Here is a 26,341-nt window from a genome sequence, read left to right as displayed (position 1 = left end):
ATGGAGTCATCACTGTTTGGAGGACGGTACAGAACACATATGAACAAAAAATGGTTGTATGGTTGTACTACGTTTTATGAGAGGGTGCAGTCCGTTGTTAGCAATCGATGGTATGCCATACGTCATAAGTTGTATAAAAAGGTATAGTCCGCTGTGAGCCATTTTGTGTCATGTTCAGTTGATGATGTTATTTTAATTTCTCACATACTTCCTTCCAGGGAGCCCGTTATCGTTTCCGTGGGAGTCTGAATGCCATCAGGACTCGAGCCCCTCAAGTTGGAGGTCTGTCGTGGTTACACTTTCCACTCTAATCACATGTCACATGCATACCTGCCATCCTTTGTTTCCTGTATCTGTTTCCTGATTACCTCGGTTATGTTTTCACTCCTGTCTGTCTGTCTGTCTGTCTGTTTGTTTGTTTGTTTGTTTGTCTGTGACCAGGATATCTCAAAATGCCATGGATGGATTCGGACGAAACTTGGCGGACAGGTTCCGTGTGTTACAAGGAAGAATTGATTCGATTTTGGTGAAGAGTCAAATCCGGATCTGAGAAAATTTTAATTTTTAACGAAATCTTCACCATTGAGAGATGGGACCAAAAACGATACATAGCAGAATATCGCAAAAAGTTGGAGACAAGTTATGAAAAAACTAGGTGGATGAGTTCGGGTAAATGACAAGAGTTATTTTGTTTGAGGTCTGAATCCAGATCCGGCCTATCAGTAGGATACAACGCGTACAATGTTCAGCCTTGCTGAGGTATGCTCTCGACCGAGTGATGTTCTAATTTGTCATTGTTTTTGCAACTTGGTAGATTATCATTTTACATTCCCATGTTCATGCATCTGGATTCCTCAATGAGGGTGTTGGCATACATGTGTATTAGCAATGATTTGTCAACAAATAAAGTTGCATAAAGCCCCTCCCAATGTCTTTATTATGTACATGTTTGGATGTATGGAAAAGGTAATGAGATTGAGAGTATACAGAGCGATTGTAATACCTGTTCTGCATCCGTTAGGTAGTTTTGCTGTGTGGGGTGGCCTTTTCTCCACCATTGACTGTGGTCTAGCCAATGTTCGAGGCAAGGAGGATCCGTGGAACTCGATTTCGAGTGGGGCCCTGACGGGGGCTTTGCTCGCTGCTCGAAGTAAGTGCTTCTTTATCGCGGATGGATGTTCCCCGGCCGAGACCGAGGTTATCCAGATCTCATGTTTGGGGGTTATTTTGCCTGTTTTATATTTTCTATTCACTGCTTTAAGGCATCAAGGTGCAATATCACCACCACCCACAGATATTTCAACTACTGTTGCAGTAAAATCTGTGCCAGAGGCCATCTACATATTACAATATGCAAAACGGTGAAATCTCCATATGCCTCGTTCATCCTTCTCTTCACTTTAACCACGGTTCCTTTTTCTCTCTCCTGCATTTACCTTACTCTGCCCTTCCACAACTTGTGTTGAATCGTCCCAATAACTTTCCATTTGATTCCACTTTTCATTTCAAAGTTCCCCATCCTCTCCCTTTGCTCTGTACTCTCAGTCGATCCTTGTGTGCACGTGTATGTGCATTTGAAGTATCACTGGACAAACTGCTTTTTGCAGTCTGACTTACTTTCTGAAAACTCCGAAATCACTGGCTGTGATAATAACTTGAATCGTCGCTGTTTTCATAATCACTCGTGCCCTTTATCATTGTCGACATTAAAAAAAAATGCTCATGAAGGAAGGTGGCAGGAGGCATTATGTTTTCGGGTTGTCCGTCCGTCCTTCCGTCCATACAAGCTAAACCTCGTTTTTCTCAGCAATCATATGTCCGAATGAGACGAAAGTTTCAGGGTAGGAGTGACACCCATGCAGAATGTTTTTGTGATAATTGTGATGTCATAGATCACGTGGTATGGCAGCCATCTTGGATTAAAAGCAAATAATTAAAAGTATTTCTCGGAAACAGCAGAATGGAAAAATGGGAAACTTGAAAATTTGAAACTCCCAATGCGGAACAAAAGCATGATAATGATGACATCACAGGTGAAGTGGTATACCAGCCAAAAATGTTTTAATCGAATTCCTTATCCTAAAAATCTGAAATTGCATGCACATTGTTACGTGCTCCTCCCCAAACCCCGGTCACGGTGTACCTCCGAGCCCCGAGAGGAATCACGGCAGAAAAATGTGTTATTCTGTATGTCAAAGATCAATGGTGAAACCACACCAATTGTTACCAACAAACAAGTATTGTATTAAGGTCACACAAGAATAACAGTACAATAACAATAGTAATCAATTGTACAACCAATATATCATTTTCCTATGATGGTACCATCAGTTCGTACAAGGTAACTCACTGTGCTCCAAGTGAGTGAAACAAGAACATTCCCAATGTCTCTTTCCCGGCTTCAAGCCAAAGTTCATCCATGCTCTAGTGATCGTCAGAACAATGTCGAATCGAGACCAGAATCCCGTTCGGTTGAGTGACAGTCACGCTGCCAAAGATGCGTAAAGGTGCCCTCCAGGCGACTGGGAAATCACACTTTCGGGTATGGACATTCCACGGCTCCCAATCGGCGAACCGCAGATTTCCCACTCAAAAGCCACGTTACACACACACCAGGTTAACGTCTAGATGTGGTGAAAATGGTTGAAGCGAGGTGAAAAACCTGGAGCGATGCGAAAATTGGGCGCGAGTCAAAATGGCCAACGGCCCGTTCTCGAGACGTAATGGCACTCCAACGATTCTCTTCGGAATCGACCGCAAAACCTGTCACGCAGGTTTATCGGTCACAGCAATAACAACTCTGTCGCAGGAATCCCTTTCCCGGGAAACCCAAAGTTCACTCGTGACCCTCGTTCGCCAACGTTTGCTCCAGACCTCAAAGCAGCTCGGCTTTCTTGTCGAACTCACTCGCTCCGCCCTCTTTTTCTCTTCTTCCTCTTCTTCGTCGTCCGGTTCCGGTTTCATTTAAAACATTAACTGTTTTTAACCTTTTGAAAATAGTAATCTCTATTTCACTTAAACGATAACAATAATAGTACATGGAACCAAAAATGTTTACAGTGGATGAAAACCACAACATCGGAAGTGACGTATCCGTAACACTCCCCCCCCCCCCCCCTCAAGAAAGAAAGTTTGAACATCGTGAAAACTTTCTTTTCCTGCAAAAACCCTTTTAACAAACAAAAGTAAAACTCACACCCAAATGATCAATTCACGTGAGCAACAATAATTAATATTCCCCAAAATAAAGCAACAAAACTTCCAAACAACCTACAGGAATTTCCAAAGTTAGTTCACTCTGGATAAAGCATCCGCAACGACATTGTCCCTGCCATTTACATGCTCAATTTCCAAGTTGAACTCCTGCAAAGCGAAACTCAATCTCATCAACCTCTGATTTTTATTTTTCATTTTTTGAATGAAGATTAAGGGGTTGTGATCAGTGAAGACTTTTATAGGAAAGGTAGTAGTTCCTAGATACACCTCATAATGCTTAAGCGCTAGCAGGAGAGCACGGGTCTCTTTTTCCACGGTGGCATAATTTGCCTGGTGTTTGTTAAACTTTTTGGAATAGTAGCACACCGGGTGATCCACTCCATCCTCATCTTCCTGTAATAGAACTGCCCCAGCCCCCACATCACTTGCATCAATGGCCAACTTGAATGGTTCTTGAAAATCCGGGGCTGCTAGGACAGGAGAGCTCATTAATATTGCTTTGACGTGGGCAAAGGCAGCCTGACATTTGTCATCCCAAACAAACTTGGTCCCTTTCCTCAGCAAATTCGTTAAAGGGGCTACCACATCAGAAAAATTCCTGCAGAACCACCGGTACCAACCAGCCATACCCAAGAATCGCACAAGCTCCTTTTTTTCTTTCTTTTTTTTTTGTATACAAGATCGAGGCTCGTGAAAGAGCTAACATTAATCACACAGAAAGACAAACCGACACATAAAACATATAACATGGGGAGCGGTAGGCAAGATGGGGCGAGAGGGGGAGGAACACAAACACAACATCTGAGAGCGGGGACATCGAGAGATCTGTGGGAGGGAGAGGGCTTTGGTGGGGGGAGGCATGGGAAGGGGGGGGGGGGGGTGGGAGAGTTATAAAACATATGGACACTGCCGGGACCTCCGGGAAAGAAGTTGTAATTTCAAACAAGGTGGATCTGGGGTGAATTAGTGGGGGTAGAAAAGATCAAGGTTTTGGACGGGGAAAGATAAGAGATGGTGGTGAACAGCTGTTTTAAAGACCTGGAGGGAGGAGTGGGATTGAAGGGAGTGTGGGAGTTTGTTCCAGAGGCGGGAGAAAAGAGGAATGAAAGAGTGAAGGTGAGCAGAGAGCCGAGGTGAGACAGGTGAGACGGGAACCATTTTCTCCACAGGCTTCCTCTCATAATATTTCTTCAGTCGGTTGACATGACACAGTCCTTCTTCCCTTTTGGAATTTGGAAGCGATCAATGGCTTCTATCTTGGCTGTCACCGGTTGCACCTGACCCTGACCTACTACATGGCCTAGGAACACCACCTGTGCTTTTACAAACTCACTCTTAGATAAGTTGATGGTCAACCCTGCCTCGGTCAATTTCTTGAAAAATGCATGAATTTGTTTAATATGATCTTCCATGGTCATGGTGTGGATGATGACATCATCCAGATAAGCCTCCACCCCCTCAAGGTCTGCAATGAGCTTATTAATCAGCCGTTGAAATGTAGCAGGCCCGTTTTTCAATCCAAAGGGAAGAACCTTGTACTGATACAACCCATTTGGTGTGACTAAAGCTGAGATTTCCTTGGCTCTATCAGTAAGAGGAATCTGCCAATACCCTTTCAGCAAGTCAAACTTAGTTACAAATTTAGCTGGGCCTATTCTATCAATACAGTCATCAATCCTCGGGATGGGATATGAGTCGGTCTTGGTCACTGCATTAACCTGTTTTAAATCCGTACAACAGTGAAAACTGCCATCGGGTTTTGGAACCAACACACATGGTGAGCTCCATTCACTGCTGCTTGGTTCGATGATGTCATTCTCCAACATATACTGAACCTCCTTCCGAAGATACTCCATCTTCACAGGGTTCATTCGATAGGTGTGTTTTGTATACAAGATCGAGGCTCGTGAAAGAGCGATAGGTGTGTTGCTTCACAGGATTGGCTTCCCCTACCTCAATATCATGATATACCAGGTCAGTACGACCAGGTACATCTGTGAACAAATGTGCAAACTCAAAGATTAGGCTGGATAGTTGTCCTTGTTGTTCCCTCGTCAAATGACCTAATTTCTCATCTAAATGACTCAACACTTCCGTGTTCGTCAATCTGGGACAAGCCTGGTCATCAAAGTTATCAAACTTCACACCGGCCTCAACCTCTGGATTCTCTTGCACCCCGACTGCAGGTGAGACAGGTGAGACAGGAACCATTTTCTCCACAGGCTTCCTCTCATAATATTTCTTCAGCCGGTTGACATGACACAGCTGCCGCTTTTTCCGTCGGTCGGGAGTTGTCACCACGTAACCTGTTTCATTAACCCTCCTTTCGATTGCATCGGGACCGAAATACCTAGCCTGTAGTGGCTGACCTGGAACAGGAAGCAACACTAACACTTGGTCTTCAGGACTGAAATTTCTTGTCTGAGATTTCTTGTCATGTCTCACTTTCATTTTATCCTGTGTCACTTTCAAGTTTCTCCTCGCATCTTCACAAGCCTTTGCCAATCTGTGCCTAACCGCTGACACATACTCCACCACTGTTTACTGTGACTCCTCCTGTAGCCACTGTTCTTTCACCAATTTCAATGGTCCTCGCACTGCGTGTCCAAACACAAGTTCAAAAGGACTGAACCCCAATGACTCCTGAACAGATTCCCTCGTAGCAAACAACAATAAGGGTATTCCCTCATCCCAATCCTTGTCACATTCAAAACAATACGTTCTGATCATATTCTTCAATGTCTGGTGGAACCTTTCCAAGGCCCCTTGGCTCTCGGGATGGTAAGTACTTGATCTTACTTGCTCCACTCCCAACAGGTGTACCACTTGCTGAAAAAGTGTTGACATGAAATTGGAACCCTGATCAGACTGTATGACCTTAGGTAGGCCAACCAAAGTGAAAAATTTAATCAAGGCCTTCGCAATAACTGCCGCAGCAACTTTTCTAAGAGGCACTGCCTCTGGGAACCTTGTGGTCAACAAATACTGATGTCCAGCCTTAGTTTAAGGTAAAGGGCATACACAGTCAATAATGACACGGCTGAATGGCTCTTCAAAAGCTGGAATTGGTTTTAAAGGTGCGGATGGGACTTTCTGATTAGGTTTTCCCACCAGCTGGCAAAAGTGGCAAGATTTACAGAACTCTGCCACATCACGTCGCAATCCTGGCGAGAAAAAAATGTACCAATATTCTGTCACATGTCTTGTTCACTCCAAGGTGCCCGGCCAAAGGTGTCTCATGCGCCAAACTCGATATCTCCTTCCGGTACGGCGGTGGCACCACAATTTGGTAATGAACTTTCCACTCATCATTTGCTGGCACCTCCAGTGGTCTCCATTTTCTCATGAGTATTTCCCCTTTCATAAAGTAACCAACAGGTATCTTCATAGCCTCTTCCTCTGTAACGGCTTTATCAATCAAACTCCGGATCTCCGAATCTCCGTGTTGTTCTTCAACAAGTCTCTTTCGGACCAGCACCGTTTGTTCAACCTCGTTCCCAGGTGTCTCCGACGGACACTCCATTTCCTCTTTTGTTCCAGATGCCACCTTTTCCTTAAGTTCCTTGATGTCACTCCCTTTCCTATTACCTCTTTCAGAATTTTCCTCCAATACCTCTAAGGAACCCAAATCCACATCGCCTTCCTTCTCGAACTGTGCAGTGTTATTTTCCATACTGGGCTTTTCAACCATCATTGGATTGGAGCCTGGTGTTGGATCATTGGAGCAACAACCAGCTCCAACAGACGGTTGGAGTTGGATTGGAGCCTGGGATCATTGGAGCCTGGTGTTGTCTTAGCGGTTAGGGTGCCGGCTTGGGATCCTAGGATCCTGGGTTCGAATCCCGGTCGATCGCTGAATTAACGCCAGGGGGGTTGACTAAGCCTGTCATCCTTCCGAGGTCGGCAAATTGAGTACCAGCTTGCTGGGATGAATGATCACGGTGTGTACCCCGATTTAGAATAGGCACACCGTATCCCTGCGCATCTTAAGAGCGTGACCAAGGGTGGGTGTCAGGAAGGGCATCCGGCCATAAAAACATTGCCTCAAACAGGGAACCATGATTGTCATGGGGCCCGCAAGGCTAACCCCCGCTCCAGCGGGGAAAATGGCCTTAAAATGATCATTCATTCATTCATTCATTGGATTACCAGAAACTCGACCATCGGCCAAATCATTCCCGATAATAAGAGATTCCATTTACAGGAAGAGTGGCTTGTAAACCTACGGTAACCGGTCCTGACACCAAATCAGACTTTAAATGGATGACATGAAGTGGAGCTTTAACATAGCCACCAACCCCCTGTAAAAGAACACGAACACCAGTTGCCGTCTTCTCTGACAATGGCGAAATGCCCTCAAGCATCAAAGGTTGATGTGCTCCTGTGTCCCTCAACACCCTAACAGGTTTCTGGTTAGTCAAGTCCCCATCCAGTGACACAAACCCCTCTGAAATAAAAGGTTTGTAACCCTCTTGAACAAGGTCGTTCTGTGATGCCGTAACTTTGGCACGGGAACCTTCACAAGGCACTGTCCTCAAAGGACGATTTCTCGCATTGGCCAATGCATTCGGAGTTGTACTAGTTTGACTCCGCTCCTGATTTTTCCTTTTCAGGGCGTAACATTGGGACATCAAATGTCCAGATTTCTTGCAAAAAGCGCAAGTAGGCCCGGAGGAAAAACTCGTGGTCTGCCTCGGGCCCCCCGGAAGATAAGTCTGTCTTGGAACTGTAGTCTTCTGATCCCTAAAAGTTGCGGTATCAGATTTGTCCCCATAGTCATCTCGAGGCCGCCGCCATGAATATTTGTTCTCCGCACCTGATTTACCATAACTCCCCTGGCTAACTCTAGGCGGACGTTAGGTTTGTGGAACCCCATCCTGTGTGTCAAGGCATAGTCATCTGCCACGGTTGCTGCCTCATACAACTCTGGTACCTTCCTTTCCTCCAGATGTACTTTAATGTCCACGTGGACACACTGTTGATTTCCTCCACCAAGATCAATTGTCGTAACAGGTTGAGGTTTTTCCCAATCTCCTTCGAGTCACACCACCTATCAAACATGGTTTCCTTCATTCTGGCAAACTCCACATGGGTCTCACTCTCCCTCTTCCTTGCGTTCCTGAATTTTTGTCAGTAAGCTTCACGGACCAATTCATAGGCTTTGAGAATGGCTTTCTTCACTTTCTCATAATCTGCACATTGGTCAATCGGTAAAGCCGAATAGATATCTTGAGCTTTACCCACCAAAACACTTTGCACTAACATAGTCCAGGACCCCACAGGCCATTTTTGCATTTGAGCCACTTTCTCAAAGTGTAAAAAAAACTTGGCTACCTCCTTTTCATTGAAGGGTGGAACCAGCCTCACGTGCTTACCAACATCCCAAGTGTTCTGACTAGTTGTCGAACTAGCTGGCATGGATACTACTTCTCTCCGTTCTCCCAGTAATTCCAGCTCTTTGAGTTTAAGTTCCTTCTGATACTCCATGTCACGTTCCTTTAACTCCCTTTCGGCTCTCCTTTCCTCTGCTCTTTCCTCTGCTCTTCTTTCTTCTTCAGCTCTCCTTTCCTCTGCTCTTCTCTCCTCGAGTTCTCGTTCCTGTTCTGCTCTTCTTCCCTTGAGTTCTCGTTCCTGTTCTGCTCTTCTTTCCTCGAATTCTCGTTCCTGTTCTGCTCTTTCCTTTTCTGCTTTCCTTTCCTCTGCTTTTAACCTTTCCTGGCTCTGCAGTTGCATCTCCATTTTCCGGAGCTCCACATTTTCTTTTTCCTCAGGTAACCAATCCAAGGCTACCTCTTTCCATGTTCCTTGTCCCACCAGAGATTCTACCACCAATGTCTGCATCTCTGCTTTCTTCATATGAACTCGGACCTCCAAGTTAAAATATTTGGCCAATATCATGAGTTCCGATCTTTTTAACGCCTGGATCTGTGCCTCATAAGGGGACGCCACAAACTTTTCTGCGTCAAACACCATGGTGACTATTAGTTAGCACCTGTTAACCTTCACACAAAAAATTTCAAAATTTTATTTTTGAAAAATTTGGGAATGTTAGAAAAATTCCAAATTTGGGAATTTTGGGAATGTTAGGGAATTCTATCCCAGACAAGTGTTAGGGAATTCTATCCCGGACGAGTGTTAGGGAATTCTATCCCGGACGAGGCCCCCAATTTCTGTTACGTGCTCCTTCCCAAACCCCGGTCACGGTGTACCTCCGAGTCCCGAGAGGAGTCACGGCAGAAAAATGTGTTATTCTGTATGTCAAAGATCAATTGTGAAACCACACCAATTGTTACCAACAAACAAGTATTGTATTAAGGTCACACAAGAATAACAGTACAATAACAATAGTAATCAATTGTACAACCCATAAATCTTTTTCCTATGATGGTACCATCAGTTCGTACAAGGTAACTCCAAGTGAGTGAAACAAGAACATTCCCAATGTCTCTTTCCCGGCTTCAAGCCAAAGTTGATCCACGCTCCATTGATCGTCAGAACAATGTCGAATCGAGACCAGAATCCCGTTCGGTTGAGTGACAGTCACGCTGCCAAAGATGCGTAAAGGTGTCCTCCAGGCGACTGGGAAATCACACCTTCGGGTATGGACGTTCCACGGCTCCCAATCGGCGAACCGCAGATTTCCCACTCAAAAGCCACGTTACACACACACACCAGGTTAACGTCTAGATGTGGTGAAAATGGTTGAAGCGAGATGAAAAACCTGGAGCGATGCGAAAATCGGGCGCGAGTCAAAATGGCCAACGGCCCGTTCTCGAGACGTAATGGCACTCCAACGATTCTCTTCGGAATCGACCACAAAACCTGTCACACAGGTTTATCGGTCACAGCGATAACAACTGTCGCAGGAATCCCTTTTCCAGGAAACCCAAAGTTCACTCGTGACCCTCGTTCACCAACGTTTGCTCCAGACCTCAAAGCAGCTCGGCTTTCTTGTCGAACTCACTCGCTCCGCCCTCTTTTTCTCTTCTTCCTCTTCTTCGTCGTCCGGTTCCGGTTTCATTTAAAACATTAACTTTTTTTACCTTTTTAAAACAGTAATCTCTATTTCACTTAAACGATAACAATAATAGTACATAGAACCAAAAATGTTGACAGAGGATGAAAACCACAACAACGGAAGTGACGAATCCGTAACAACATATATGACCCATTTGTATTGAAATATTCAATTCACGACATCATAGGTCACATGGTTTGGCAGCCATTTTGGATTGAAGGAAAATATTAAATAATTATATCTCTGAAACCACTCACCCTATTGATGCGAAATTTTACAAATATCATCTAACAGCACTGTTGCATATAGTTTGAAAATGATGACGTCATAGTTCACTTGGTTTGGCAGCCATCTTGGATAGAAAATCGAACCCTAATCTGATCAACACGAAACTTCACAAACTGATCCACTACCCATACATATGCAGAGTGATGGCATCTATCCGTTGTGGGACTATGTAGAGGCATATTGGCAACACAGTCGCATTGTTCTAGTTTTTATATAATGTACAATTTGGTTCTTGAAATACTGTTGAATGCAGAGAATGAATGGGATGGCAACATAGAGAGTAACCCAGTTTTAGGACCGGCAGAGAAGATAACCGAGAAGGAAGTTGAGCAAGCGATAAAGGCAATGAAGAGTAGAAAAGCGGGAGGGCCAACGGGAGTTGTGGGAGATATGTTGAAGGCAGAGGGAAATTGGGATGTGAAGAGAATGACAGAGATCTGCAATCTGGTGGTGAAAGAAGGCTGCATTCCAGTGGATTGGGAACTGAGTACCCTCGTCCCTCTATACAAGGGGAAAGGTGACCCTCTGGACTGTGGCTCGTATCGAGCGATAAAGTTATTGGAGCATGGAATGAAGGCATTGGAAAGGGTGTTGGAGAGGAGGATAAGGAAGAAAGTGAAGATTGACGAAATGCAGTTTGGATTTATGCCAGGAAGAGGAATGACAGACGCGCTTTTTATTGTGAGGCAGTTGCAGGAGAAGTACATGGAGAAGAGGAAGAAGTTGTTTCTTGGGTTTGTTGATCTGGAGAAAGCATTCGATAGGGTTCCACGTGAAGTAGTGACATGGGCATTGAGGAAGTTAGGAGTGGAGGAATGGTTGATCAGAGTAGTGATGGCAATGTACAAAAGAGCGCGCACAGCTGTAAGGACGAAGGACGGGAACAGTGGTGAGTTTGAGGTGAAGGTGGGAGTGCATCAGGGGTCGGTACTAAGTCCACTACTATTTATAACTGTGATGGAGGTGCTGGCTCGGAACGTGAAGGAGGGTTTACCGTGGGAGTTGTTGGATGCAGATGATCTGGTGTTGATTGCAGAAAGTATGGATGGCCTGAAGGAGAAGATAAACAAGTGGAAGGAATGTATGGAGACAAAAGGTCTGAAGGTGAATATCAGAAAAACGAAGGTGATGGCAAGTGGTAAAGCATGTGGTGAGGTGGAAAGAACTGGGAAGTGGCCGTGTGCTGTGTGCAGGAAGGGTGTCGGAGTGAATTCCATTCAATGTACAATGTGCGCTGAGTGGGTTCATCAAAAATGTAGTGGTTTGAGAGGGTCATTAAACAGTGTGGCAGCTACATTCAAGTGTAAGGTGTGCACAGAGGGAGCTGCAGATGGAGGAAATGTTGAGTTGGATCTTGGAGATGGCGTGAAGCTGGAAGGTGTGAAAACATTTTGTTATCTAGAAGACATGCTGAATGGAGAAGGTGGATCAGACTCGGCAACGGTTGCTAGAGTGAGATGTGCATGGAAGAAGTTTTGGGAACTGAGTGGCGTGCTGACGAGGAGGGACGTGTCGTTGAAGCTGAAGGGAAAGGTGTATGCTGCATGTGTGAGAAGTGTTATGATTTATTGGAGCGAGACATGGGTAATGAACGTAGAGCAGCAACGAAGGCTGGAAAGGGTGGAAATGCAAATGGTTGGGTGGATGTGTGGAGTATCGTTGAGAGAGAGGAAGACAAATGATGAATTGCGAAAGATGATGGGAATAGAGCCTGTGATGGATGCTGTGAAGAGAAACAGGTTGAGATGGTTTGGTCAAGTGTTGAGGAAGGATGAAAGTGACTAGTTGAGAAGAGTGATGGAAATGAATGGAGAAGGAAGTAGAGGACGGGGAAGACCGAGAAAGACTTGGGGAAAGATGGTCGAAGAAGAAATGCGGGCAAGGGGGTTAACAAGGGGAGATGCAGAAAATTGAGCAAAATGCAGAAGATTGTCATGGGGACCGCAAGGCTAACCCCCGCTCTTGCAGGGAAAATGGCCTTAAAATGTCTGTTGTTGTTTTTGTACAATTTGGTTCTTGATACAAGCCACAATGTTTCTCTTTGAATCGCCGAGACGTTTCTTTATAAACTTCTTTCTCCAAAATAGATACTTCACATTGAAATGTACATTCCTGAATGGCAAGGTTTGCATTGCAGGTATTTTACATTCAGTGCTGTGAGAACATTGCGCCTTGGTGTTTCATTTTCTCGTTTATAAAGAGCTCACTTTGAATGTGTTGCATGGTTGGCTGGGTATCCTAGCAGTATGCACACTCACCTGAAAGCCATGTAGCATGGGTTTGAATCCCAGCCAAACTATAAATGTCGTCCACAGTGTCATCCTGTTTTACAGGCAGGGTGATTCATCGAAGAGTGTGTCGTCCCGTGAATGGACGTTAAACTGGGGTCTCATCTACCGACATTATTTGGTGGACATTAAAGATCCCACGGTGGTGTCCTTCGTGAAGAGTGGGCGAGCTGTTGCCAGCGTAATGAAAAATTACGCGTTTTTAACACCTTCAGTCAAACGTCAGACTTGGCCAGACAGTTTGTGAAGGACTTGGGCCAAAAAAGTTCCCTGGCTGACCCCACAAGAAGCTGGAATAATTGGAGCAGCAGCAGCAGCAGCAGCAGTAGCAGTAGCAGTAGTAGTAGTAGTAGTAGTGGCAGTGGTAGTAGTAGTCGTCGTAGTCGTCATTTTGTATGCGTACCTGCTTGATTGGACGTAGCAAGCGATCCGGCTGTGGAATGGGCAGTCTTATGATCTTCATAAGCCAATAATCTTGACACATTGATATTTGACTGATAATTACACGTGTTAGTTACACAAATTTTGAACTTTAACTTTCATTGTGATGACATGGTGTGTTGGTTCTCTTTTATTCACAGGTGGCCCCGTAGCAATGGTGGGCTCTGCAGTAATGGGTGGCGTGCTGCTCGCGCTCATCGAGGGTGTGGGCATTCTGCTCACTCGCTTCACTGCCACACAGTTTCAGAATGGTATGATAATGTTCCTGCTTGAGAAAACCACCTACACCCTGCCTTTGCATGCATTTTTGGCAAAACTTGAGGGGGGGGGGGGGGGGATTAAATTGTGCATGAACTCATGCACATGCCATTAAACCCTTTAATTTAGTGCGGTGGTAGACAATGTATTAAAAATGGATAATTATGCAGGAGATGACACTTCGTAAAAGACCAGGTAGGCCTCATTGAGTGTGAAGTATAACAAAATCAGTGGTGAAGCAATTAAATGGGAACGAACAGTCCTAGCATGAGACGATCGAGCTATTCATCTGTTCAATCATTCAAATACAATCACATTTGCTGATACCATAAGAACCTTCTTCCATAAAAACACAACGCTACATTAACAAACGTTACTTTATACAATTTATAAAAACGACTTCCATCAAAATACAACACGACATTAACAAACTTTGCTTTATACAATTTACAAAAACTACTTCCATCAAAACACAACGCTACATTAACAAACGTTACTTTATACAACTAGTACACCCGCTCACTGTGGGAGTTGCAGGAAGGGTTAATTCCTCTTTTGGGTATATAGATTACAGTCGATCTATGGTCTGGTCTCAAGACCATTGGGTGTGTTCATTTACCAAGTTTCTTGTGGAGAGATCGCCAAGTGGTTCAAGCATTTGAGAAAGCACTCATTTCAAAACCGTTAAGGAACGGCTGGCTTGGCAAGCGCAAGCTGGCTGCTTGGTAAAGGAGCACAACCCGAGCTTCTCCCTTTCAGTTTCGTATCAAACAGCAGGATCGAGTTTCAAAAGTTCGCTATGAAAAATGCCACGGTAGCGGCAGAAAGGGCCATGTTATTAATCCAACATTTGTGGGTTATATAGAGTACAGTAGATCTTCGCTCAGTTCTTTAAGTAAACCTTGCTTCACGGATGTCGGGATTCTTCCAAATTTCTTCATTTAGTGTTATAAAGAGCATTAGCGACTGTTTAAAAAGCTAAGCATACGTGTTTGTGTTTTATAATATTTTTACTTCCTGTGGAAGCCGTTGCTCCTATGGAAACGCCATTATAACTACAAGCTATTTATACACTTTATCACTGCAGGAAAAACGCCTCGGGGAAGTGGGACATTATTAGTATTAATATTGTTTTGTAATAACATTAACAATATGTGATTTTCATTAATTTTGTGATTTAAAGCGTCTTTGGAAAAACGCCACGATAAATCTTCTTCTTTGGACAAACGCCACGATAAAGCTAATTTAACATTGATATACACCTCAACACGTAACGCCATTGACGGCAATGGTGGGGAAAACCCTCCCGGGGGTGAAAACCCCCTTGGGGAGTGGGGCAAATGAATGTGCTACAACTTTCATTATGTAACCCTTCGTCATCCTGTCAAGTTTGGTTGAGATTGGATAAGTAACGAGGGAATGTATTGGCGTCAAAAATTCATAAGATGGACAGACAGACACGAAATGGCGTATTTTAGTATGATTTATAAACTTCTTCCATCAAAACACAACACCACATTAACAAACATTACTTTATACTATTTATAAACTACTTCCATCAAAACACGGCACTGCATTAACAAATTTTCTTTGTACAATTTACAATCTACTTCCATCAAAACACAGAGCTACATTCACATACATTACTTTATACAACAACAAACAACAACAGGCATTTTAAGGCCATTTTTCCTGCAAGAGCGGGGGTTAGCCTTGCGGTCCCCATGACAATCTTCTCCATTTTGCCATATTTTCTGCATCTCCCCTTGTTAACCCCCTTGCCTGCATTTCTTCTTCGACCATCTTTAGCCAAGTCTTTCTCGGTCTTCCCCGTCCTCTACTTCCTTCTACATTCATTTCCATCACTCTTCTCAACCAGTCACTTTCATCCTTCCTCAACACATGACCAAACCATCTCAAACTGTTTCTCTTCACAGCATCCATCACAGGCTCTATTCCCATCATCTTTCGCAATTCATCATTTGTCTTCCTCTCTCTCAACGATACTCCACACATCCAATGAACCATTTGCATTTCCACCCTTTCCAGCCTTCATTGCTGCTCTACGTTCATTACCCATGTCTCGCTCCCATAAATCATAACACTTCTCACACATGCAGCATACACCTTTCCCTTCAGCTTCAACGACACTCCCCTCCTCGTCAGCATGCCACTCAGTTCCCGAAACTTCTTCCATGCACATCTCACTCCAGCAACCCTTGCCGAGTCTGATCCACCTTCTCCATTCAGCATGTCTCCTAGGCAACAAAATGTTTTCACACCTTCCAGCTTCATGCCGTCTCCAAGATCCAACTCAACATTTCCTCCATCTGCAGCTCCCTCTGTGCACACCTTACACTTGAATGGAGCTGCCACACTGGTTAATGACCCTCTCAAACCACTACATTTTTGATGAACCCACTCAGCGCACATTGTACATTGAATGGAATTCACTCCGACACCGTGCACACAGCACACGGCCACTTCCCAGTTCTTTCCACCTCACCACATGCTTTACCACTTGCCATTACCTTCGTTTTTCCGATATTCACCTTCAGACCTTTTTTCTCCATACATTCCTTCCACTTGTTCATCTTCTCCTTCAGTCCATCCATACTTTCTGCAATCAACACCAGATCATCTGCATACAACAACTCCCACGGTAAACCCTCCTTTACGTTCCGAGCCAGCTCCTCCATCACAGCTACAAATAGTAGTGGACTTGGTACCGACCCCTGATGCACTCCCACCTTCACCTCAAACTCACCACTGTTGCCGTCCTTCGTCCTTACAGCTGTGCGCGCTCTTTTGTACATTGCCATCACTACTCTGATCAACCATTCCTCCACTCCTAACTTCCTCAATGCCCATTTCACTACTTCACGTGGAACCCTATCGAATGCTTTCTCCAGATCAACAAACCCAAGAAACAACCTCTTCCTCTTCTCCATGTACTTCTCATGCAACTGCCTCACAATAAAAAGCACGTTTGTCGTTCCTCTTTCTGGCATAAATCCAAACTGCATTTCGTCAATCTTCACTTTCTTCCTTATCCTCCTCTCCAACACCCTTTCCAATACCTTCATTCCATGCTCCAATAACTTTATCGCTCGATACGAGCCACAGTCCAGAGAGTCACCTTTCCCCTTGTATACAGGGACGAGGATACTCATTTCCCAATCCACTGGAATGCGGCCTTCTTTCACCACCAGATTACAGATCTCTGTCATTCTCTTCACACCCCAATTTCCCGCTGCCTTCAACATATCTCCCACAACTCCCGTCGGCCCTCCCGCTTTCTACTCTTCATTGCTTTTATCGCTTCCTCAACTTCCTTCTCGGTTATCTTCTCTGCCGGTCCTAAAACTGGGTTACTCTCTATGTTGCCATCCCATTCATTCTCTGCATTCAACAGTATTTCCATATATCTTTTCCATCTTCCTTTAATTCCATCTGGGTCCACAACGATTTGTCCCACTTCATCCTTCAAGCAACTCACCCCCATCACATCACACCTCTCTTTCGCTATCTGCTTTGCAATCCTGAATACCGCTCTCTGACCCTCTTCCAAATCCAAGCGTTCTCCGAACATTTTCCTACATGCCTCCTGCGCCTTTGCTACCTCTTTCTTTGCAGCCTTCTTGGCTGCCTTATAACTTTCATGCTTTGCCTTTTCTGCCCCCATACCCTTCGCCTTCTGCCACTCCTTGAACTTCTTCCTCTTCTCGTCAATCTTCTTTCCAACCTCATCATCCCACCACCATGTTTCCGAGTGCGTCGGTGGTCCTTTTGTCCATCCACATACCTCACCAACGGCTCCCAGCAGACTATGTTTCATTGACATCCAACCACTTTCAAGCTCAACCACATCATCCTCTACCCTACTCAGCCTCTCTTTTAATGCCTTCCTCACTGTCACCTCTTTCAACCTCCACACCTTCATTCTCGGTTGGTACTTCACCCCCCCCGAGCTCTCCTCGCACCTTTCACCCTTATGTCGCAGACAACCAAGTGGTGCTGTGAAACGGCTTCCTCCCCCGGGATCACCTTTGTGTCCCGGAGGTGACCCCTATCTCGCCTACGCACCAGCAGGTAGTCAACGGTTGTCGTCGACCCACCTGACATGTATGTAACAAGCTTATTATCCTCTATCTGGAACTGAGTATTACAAATCAACAAATCAGCTCCATCAGCAAACTCCAAAATCCTTTCACCTTCTCCATTTCTCACACCATATCTGTAACCCCCATGAACTCCCTCAAAACCATCCATACTCCTTCCCACATGTCCATTTAGGTCTCCTCCTACCACAACAACCTCCTTATCTTTCACGTTTTCCATCAGCTTCTCTATCGCACACCAGAACTTGTCCTTCTCTTCATCGCTCCGACCAACCTGCGGAGCATATCCCGAGATGACGTTCACCAAGAGCTTTCCAATCATCATTTTCACCATCATCAACCTATCACTCCATCTAGTCACACTCACCACACTGTCTACAAACTCCTCAGAAAACAGGACACCAACACCATTCACGCCCTCCGGGCACCCTTGCCACGCAAACTTGTATTTCTGTCCCTGCCTACCCTTCACCATTCTCACACCACTTCCCTTCCATCTCGTCTCCTGCACACAACATATGTCCATTCTTCTTCTGACCAATACTTTCACCACTTCTCCTGATGTCCCAAACCTCAGAAACCGATCTCCACTTCGGGCATCAGACGTTTCGTCGTCATAAATGGAGTGATTTCCACCCTTGCTTCGATCGGGTTCCCCACCTTGAGTGTTGACGAGAGGGAGTGAGGTCCCCCACGGGGTACTTCGGGCTGTACCCTGCCCATATGTAGTTGTAATTGTCATGGTTCATACATTACTTTATACAATTTATAAATTACGTCCATCAAACCACAACACGACATTAATACTTGAATATGTATACATTCATATTATATTTATAATACTACACATTACAATATACACATTACAAGATACACAAAACAATATACACGTTACAATATATATAACATATTTATACAATATATAATATATCAATATATATATATATATATATATATATATATATACACACACACACAATATATACATTACTATTAATAATACTACACGACATGAGGAAACTTTAATTTGTATAATTTACAAACTACTTCCATCAAGACACAATGCTGCATTAACAAATTTTCCTTTTATACTATTTACAAACTACTTCCATGAAAACAATGCCACATTAACAAACTTTACTTGATGCCATTTATAAACTACTTCCATCAAAACACGGCACTGCATTAACAAACTATTTTATGTAATTTATGAACTACTTTCATCAAAACACACTGCTCAGAATGGGCGTTCTCAGTTGATCAGTCTTTCCTTGGAAAATCAGAGCTACTCAAAGCCTATAACGTCTTTGTTCAGGGTTCAATGGAATACTGCTCTCCCCTACAGGCTGGCACCTCGGTACCTCCTGGATTCTATGGAATGAAAAGCTTTCAAAACTATGGGAATCTCCTGTGATGAGTCCCATGCACAATGTTACCCATTACTCTCTCATCCTCAGCAGATTGGTGGTCTCTTTGTTTTCGATCATCTATTCTCTGATATTGCTAGCGCTGTTCTCTGTCTTCCGACCATCCCTATCTACTCCAGAATGCACGTGTTCTTCTCATAAATCCTCCTTGTTAAACTTCCAAAATTCAGGTTGATCTTCACTCTCTTATTCCTCACTTCTCTTGTCTGTGGAACCATATTCCAGAGACTGTTCTGTCTTACTGTTCCATTGAGGGCTTCAAGGAAGTAGTGCTCAACCACCTCGTGTTATTCCCCCAACTTTATCCTTATTCCCTCCATTAACCTTTCCTAACCTTACCATCTTACTTGCTAGGTTTCCTCTCCTCCTCCCTCTTCTCTTTTTCCTGTTCGTCCATGCCTTTGTCTGTCCCTCTTCCAAGAACCTCGCTCTTGTAAAGGAAAACACAACAAAACAGTTTATAGTCCGGTAGGGAATCAAACCCAGTGTTGACGGCTCAAAGGTAAGTGTGCTCCCTCTACACCCTCCTGGCTTGTGGTATCAATATTTTTAGCACCAGGAAAGCTACTCAACAGTGATTCGGTTCACTTTTTAGCAACCCCGCAAGGGCGCAATGTATGTTATGATTAGACTACGGATTTTTATGTTAAGAAAATAGGCCTTTTATGTTTTGAAAAGTGGAATTTTTTTTTTTTATGTGAAAAAATCCTGAAATATTTTTTTCCCCCGTTTTATTCATTTTTTATTATTACCAAGTTTTTCAGAAATCAGTCAAAAAAAGAACAAAAAATGGTAAGCTTTTTCCTGCACAACATTAAGCACTCTGGGCTAGTAAACAGGTAAAAAATGACGTTCAGGTACCTTTATTGCAACCGCATTGTTTGATAAGTAGAGGACTAGAAAAAATTGACAAGACCCTTTTAGGAACGGTTAAAGTAGGTGTTTGAAATCATTATCTTGGTAATGTTCTCCTTGGTGAGGCGGTGTCGGCGGTCGGTGAGGACGTTTCTGTAGACGGAGAAGGACCTTTCCACGTCGACGCTGACGATGGGGCAGTACCTCAAGAGGGGGATGTCGGCAAGCTTGACTCCAGCCGGCACACCAACCTCAGATCCGTGCTGATCTCCATCCAGGATCAAAGCCACTGTCCTCAGCACACCAATGTCGGGATTGCGCTGCAGCACCGCCTTGAACTTGGTGAGCAGGATCTCCTTACGGCAGCCTCGGATCTTTTCGAGCTCCTCCTTGGCCTGATCAAGGAGCTGGAAGGCCTTGGCCAGCTCCATGCCGGCCTCCTCCAGCTGCTTAAGGATCTTTGGGATGAACGACACGTGGGCATTTAAGAAGACCAAAATGAGCTTGATGTCCGCCTTTCCGAACAGGTCCTTGGCACTCCGGATTGCCATCGCGTCGTCATCGTTCAGCTGGTCCACAATGTCCTTGACGGCCTCGAAGTGCTCGGTGTAAAACACTGCGGCGTCGATCCACATCCCCCACCGAGTCAGAATGGGCTCCGGGGGGAGAGAAAGATTGGGCTGCTGCTCCTTCCAAAGGACAACACGCGACGGGGCTTTGGCGAACACCTTCTTCGTCGTGGCAATCAGGTCGTTGACGTCATTGAACATTTCTCGGACTGTCTCGCAGACACGGTGGAGTGCGTGGGCAACGCAAGTCACATGCAGCAAGTCCGGGAAGAGTTTCTTCAGGGCATGGCCAGCCTTGATCATATAGGCCGCGGCGTCGCTGACGAGGACCTTGAGGCACTCCGGCTTGAAATCAGGCCAAAGATAGCGCAGCGTGTCATTGACTGCGCGCACGATCTCCCCGGAGTTGGTCTTCTCCAGAAACATGCACTGGACGAGGTGGGGACGAAAGTACCCCTCCTTGGACAAGCGTCCCGCGATGATATTGGCCACATATCGACCTGCCGAATCGGTCGTCTCGTCGACGGACAGCCAGATGGGCTGCTGTCCGAGGTCGGCACGGATCCCCGCCAAGGCCTCGTCGTAGCACTTGTCGAGGTAGTGCTTTCGAATCCAGCTTTCATCGGGGATCTGGAGAGTGATGTGCTTCTCCAGGAACGACCGGAGGGCAGGGTTTTCCAATTTCGACTATGGGATGCCAGCGGCCAGCATGGCCTGGCACAGCTCCTGAGCCACGACCTCGCACTTGTGCCTCTTTCCGCCACCAAAGTCCTCCATGGTGGCTTGCGTGACCGTCCTCTTCTTCTTCAAGGCCAAGTTGCTCTTGTGGCGGTCTCCTCGGACATGTTGGGCCAGCTCAGACTTCTGCTTCGCCCGGAAAGTCTTTTCACAAGCTCGACAGAAAGCCGTGTCACTCGACACGTACTTGAAGGTGTCCCCATCGCCGCCAGCATTGAATTCCTTCAGCCACTTGTCACGAAGAGCAGCACTCATCTTGATAGGAGACTTGTTCACACTTTGTGTACACTCTCTCACTGTAGTACACCGCCTCACTGCTGTACACGCTGGGGACGCAACGCACGCAAGTGGACGCAACGTTTTGTTTTTGAGATCGATCGCAGTTAAAAATTTCGATCACAGTTTAAAATTTCGAAAAATTCCCTAATTTCTTTTAGCGTTGCCAGACATTTTCGACCAAAAAGGGCATTTTATTTTATTTTTCCCGAAAAAGGGCGAAATATTTTTTTTCTCCGAAAATAGCAAAATAATTTTTTTGCACGCAAAAAAGCCGTTTTATGTGAAAAAGTATTTTTTATTTTTTCACATAAAAATCCGATGTGCAGTTATGATGTACCTGCAAAATCATAGATGAAAAAAAAGAAAGAAAGATTTTGTGCGTTTGATTGTTACTCTTTCCCGGCCAAACCATTGCACCTCGAGGCCTCACATTTTGAATGTACATACCTCAGCACCTGGTTTTAACAACCACATGTTGGCTTTGAAGGCCGTTGTGAGGTCACCAAAGGCCTCTATAAAGGGTATATTGGGATGTGGGGTCAGGCAGTGCCGAGCCAGCGGGAAAAAGCTCCCCACCATGAGGACCATAACTACATACGTCTGCAATGCACAACATCACCAGAACAACAACAACAGCAACAACAGGCATTTTAAGGCCATTTTCCCTGCTAGAGCGGGGGTTAGCCTTGTGGGCCCCATGACAATCTTCTCCATTTTGCCATATTTTCTGCATCTCCCCTTGTTAACCCCCTTGCCCGCATTTCTTCTTCCACCACCTTTAGCCAAGTCTTTCTCGGTCTACCCCGTCCTCTACTTCCTTCTACATTCATTTCCATCACACTTCTCAACCAGTCACTTTCATCCTTCCTCAACACATGACCAAACCATCTCAACCTGTTTCTCTTCACAGCATCCATCACAGGCTCTATTACCATCATCTTTCACAATTCATCATTTGTCTTCCATTCTCTCAACGATACTCCACACATCCACCAAACCATTCGCATTTCCACCCTTTCCAGCCTTCGTTGCTGCTCTACGTTCATTACCCATGTCTCGCTCACATAAATCATAACACTTCTCACACATGCAGCATACACCTTTCCCTTCAGCTTCAACGACACTCCCCTCCTCATCAGCACGCCACTTAGTTCCCAAAACTTATTCCATGCACATCTCACTCTCGCAAACGTTGCAGAGTCTGATCCACCTTCTCCATTCAACATGTCTCCTAGGTATCAAAATGTTTTCACACCTTCCAGCTTCATGCCGTCTCCAAGATGCAACTCAACATTTCCTCCATCTGCAGCTCCCTCTGTGCACACCTTACACTTGAATGTAACTGCCACACTGGTTAATGACCCTCTCAGACCACTACATTTTTGATGAACCCACTCAGCGCACATTGTACATTGAATGGAGTTCACTCCGACACCCTTCCTGCACACAGCACACGGCCACTTCCCAGTTATTTCCACCTCACCACATGCTTTACCTCTTGCCATCACCTTCGTTTTTCCGATATTCACCTTCAGACCTTTTGTCTCCATACATTCCTTCCACTTGTTCGTCTTCTCCTTCAGTCCATCCATACTTTCTGCAAACAACACCAGATCATCTGCATACAACAACTCCCACGGTAAACCCTCCTTTACATTCCGAGCCAGCACCTCGATCACAGCTACAAATAGTAGTGGACTTAGTACCGACCCCTGATGCACTGCCACCTTCACCTCAACCTCACCACTGTTCCCGTCCTTCGTCCTTACAGCTGTGCACTCTTTCGTACATTGCCATCACTACTCTGATCAACCATTCCTCCACTCCTAACTTCCTCAATGCCCATGTCACTACTTCACGTGGAACCCTTTCGAATGCTTTCTCCAGATCAACAAACCGAAGAAACGACCTCTTCCTCTTCTCCATGTACTTCTGCAACTGCCTTACAATAAAAAAGTGCGTCTGTCGTTCCTCTTCCTGGCATAAATTCAAACTGCATTTCGCCGATCTTCACTTTCTTCCTTATCCTCCTCTCCAACACCCTTTCCAATACCTTCATTCCATGCTCCAATAACTTTATCGCTCGGTGCGAGCCACACTCCAGAGGGTCACCTTTCCCCTTGTATAGAGGGACGAGGGTACTCAGTTCCCAATTCACTGGAATGCGGCCTTCTTTCACCACCAGATTACATATCTCCGCCATTCTCTTCACACCTCAACTTCCCGCTGCCTTCAACATATCTCCCACAACTCCCATCGGCCCTCCCGCTTTTCTACTCTTCATTGCTTTTATCGCTTCCTCAACTTCCTTCTCGGTTAGCTTCTCTGCAGGTCCTAAAACTGGGTTACTCTTTATGTTGCCATCTCATTCATTCTCTGTATTCAACAGCATTTCCATATATCTCTTCCATCTTCCTTTAATTCCATCTGGGTCCACAACGATTTGTCCCACTTCATCCTTCAAGCAACTCACCCCCATCACATCACACCTCTCTTTCGCTATCTGCTTTGCAATCCTGAATACCGCTCTCTGACCCTCTTCCGAATCCAAGCGTTCTCCGAACATTTTCCTACATTCCTCCTGCGCCTTTGCTACCTCTTTCTTTGCAGCCTTCCTGGCTGCCTTATAACTTTCATGCTCTGCCTTTTCTGCCCCCGTACCCCTCGCCTTCAGCCACTACTTGAAATTCTTCCTCTTCTCGTCAATCCTCTTTCTAACTTTATCATTCCACCACCATGTTTCCGAGTGCCTCGGTGGTCCTTTTGTCCATCCACATACCTCACCGACGGCTCCCAACAGACTAGCTTTCATTGACATCCAACCAATTTCAAGATCAACTACATCATCCTCCACCATACTCAGCCTCTCTTTTAATGCGTCCCTCACATTTAATGCCTCATTTAATCGCCAGAACCCCCAACGTAATTTTTCCCATGCAATGCTGGGTACCCAGACGAGTATGGTAGAAATGTGAAGAATGTACTAATATTTGGTGGGATTTTGACTGCACCTTTCCATAGTTTGTTTTGCTATTTGTTCACAGGACCACACCAGTTTGTGGATGAATCATCTCAGCTTCCTGTGAAGGACGTGTCGACGGGAGGCTTCGGCGTTTATGGGCAGGGCCAATACCAATGAGGCCATGTTGGCTTCCTGTTTGAATGTACACAAATACTGTCCATTTTATCGACTGGTCTCATTTATATTGAAGGTGTGAATGTATAGATTGTTCCAAAAAAAGGAAAAGTATTATTTTGTGTCGAATGACAAGAAAATGTTTCCCAAAACATGTGCTATTGCGTAGAGACTGTGATGACGGTGACCATATTTTGTCCAAGCTGAAGGTTTAAAACAAGTAAACTGTCGTGCTGTCATGCCACGTGATGGTTTAACGTGTGCACATCTGTAATACCTTCCTTCCACGTGATGGTCTAACCTGTGTGCAGATCTGTGTTTGCATACGGCAGATGCATGGCTCTGTGATGGAAACTGCAATGATTTAAATAATTATTTTTTGCACATTCTGGAGATGCAGCCCTTGTGTTGTGCATTAAGGGTCACGGAGGTAATCGAGTTGACATTCAGTGCCTGATTGGTGAAGGGACACCTACATTATTTTGAGGTGCAGCTGCACCTGCCCTATTTATGCTTGACACCATCCGTTTGTTTTTAAAGAGATTTTCCGCCGATTTTGCCACAATAATGACAGCCGTGCTTTTGGTTGAATGGGACGTTCCTCAGTTTTTCTTGTGTAAACATTAAATTATTGAGTAACACGAATTGTCTCAGGTGGTCTGTTTGCTCTAGGTTGATTTCGGTTGATTTCATTGGTTGGGAAAATATTTATTTACATCACAACAAGCAGTTTTGAATGTATTTCACCATAAACAATTGGATTGTTTACCACTTCCAGGGTTCGATTATTTGATTTTTATGCCTCTGTCGATGAAGTCGCCGGAGGCATTGTGGTTTCGGTTTGTCAGTCCGTGATAGGTTTTTGTTGACGCGATAACTTAAGAACTGCTGAAGGGACTTATATCAAACTTAGACCAAGTATGTACTATTATGTAAAGATAAACTGATTAGATTTTGTGGTCAAGAGGTCATTTTAGGTTTAAAAAAATGCTGTTACCACAATAACTTGTGAACCAACGATGGGATTTTGACCATAGTTGGTAAAAGTATGTATTATGACGCAAAGATGAATTTATTTGATATTGAGGTCAAAGGTCATAGTCCTTGATAGGTTTTCACTCCCGTGATAATTTAACAACGGCTAAAGGGAACCATGTCAAACTTGGTACAAGTATGTACAATGATGTAAAGATAAACATTAGATTGATTTTCACCCCTCAGCCCAAATTGGGCTAAGGGGTATTGTCGTCACGGGCGTCCAGACGGGCGTCCGTCAACTTTTGGTTTCCGTCAATTTCGAGGAGAACGGCTTGTCCGATTAAATCCATTTTTGCAGTGTGTGTTGGGTTTGAGTAGAGGAAGGTTCCTTTCGAAAATGGGCACGCTACGATTTTCAATATGGCCGCCACGGCAGCCATCTTGAAATTGGTTTCCACCATGCATGGGCTGAGGGGTTACACCTGCTTTGCGGTGCTATTTATTGGTTTTTGTGGTGGATGAAAATCCTCGAGATCTTCGTCTCTTCTTTGACTGGCAATTTATAACCTTGAAAAGTCATTCTTCAGTTCCAATACTTTCACCTTGTCTTCAGAGGGAACTGTTTCCTTTGGCCTACTGAATGGAGAGATTATTCCTCGGGATTGAATCATTGATTGATCTTTCCACTTGCTGAATTGCTCCTCTACATATGTTTCGTGCTGTGCTTTG

The 26,341-nt window shown here is 44.8% G+C and overlaps 1 protein-coding gene across 1 annotated transcript in view; it reads left to right on the top strand.

Moving 5' to 3' along the window:
- Window positions 1–25,279, top strand: part of LOC137436465 (mitochondrial import inner membrane translocase subunit Tim17-A) — a 28,986-nt gene extending 3,707 nt beyond the window's left edge. Inside the window, exons 3-6 of the mRNA XM_068130277.2 lie at window positions 219–282; window positions 1,022–1,150; window positions 13,392–13,502; window positions 24,543–25,279. Coding sequence (XP_067986378.2) covers window positions 219–282; window positions 1,022–1,150; window positions 13,392–13,502; window positions 24,543–24,637 — 399 coding nt within the window. The 3' untranslated portion in view covers window positions 24,638–25,279. The remainder of the gene's footprint in view (window positions 1–218; window positions 283–1,021; window positions 1,151–13,391; window positions 13,503–24,542) is intronic.
- Window positions 25,280–26,341: the final 1,062 nt, after the last annotated feature.

This window comes from Myxine glutinosa, chromosome 11 (genome assembly GCF_964187855.1).
Source record: "Myxine glutinosa chromosome 11, kmMyxGlut1.1, whole genome shotgun sequence".
In the NCBI taxonomy this organism is placed as follows: domain Eukaryota; kingdom Metazoa; phylum Chordata; class Myxini; order Myxiniformes; family Myxinidae; genus Myxine; species Myxine glutinosa.
The sequence above is the reverse complement of the archived record's forward strand: the minus strand, read 5'-3'. Positions and strand labels throughout refer to the sequence as shown.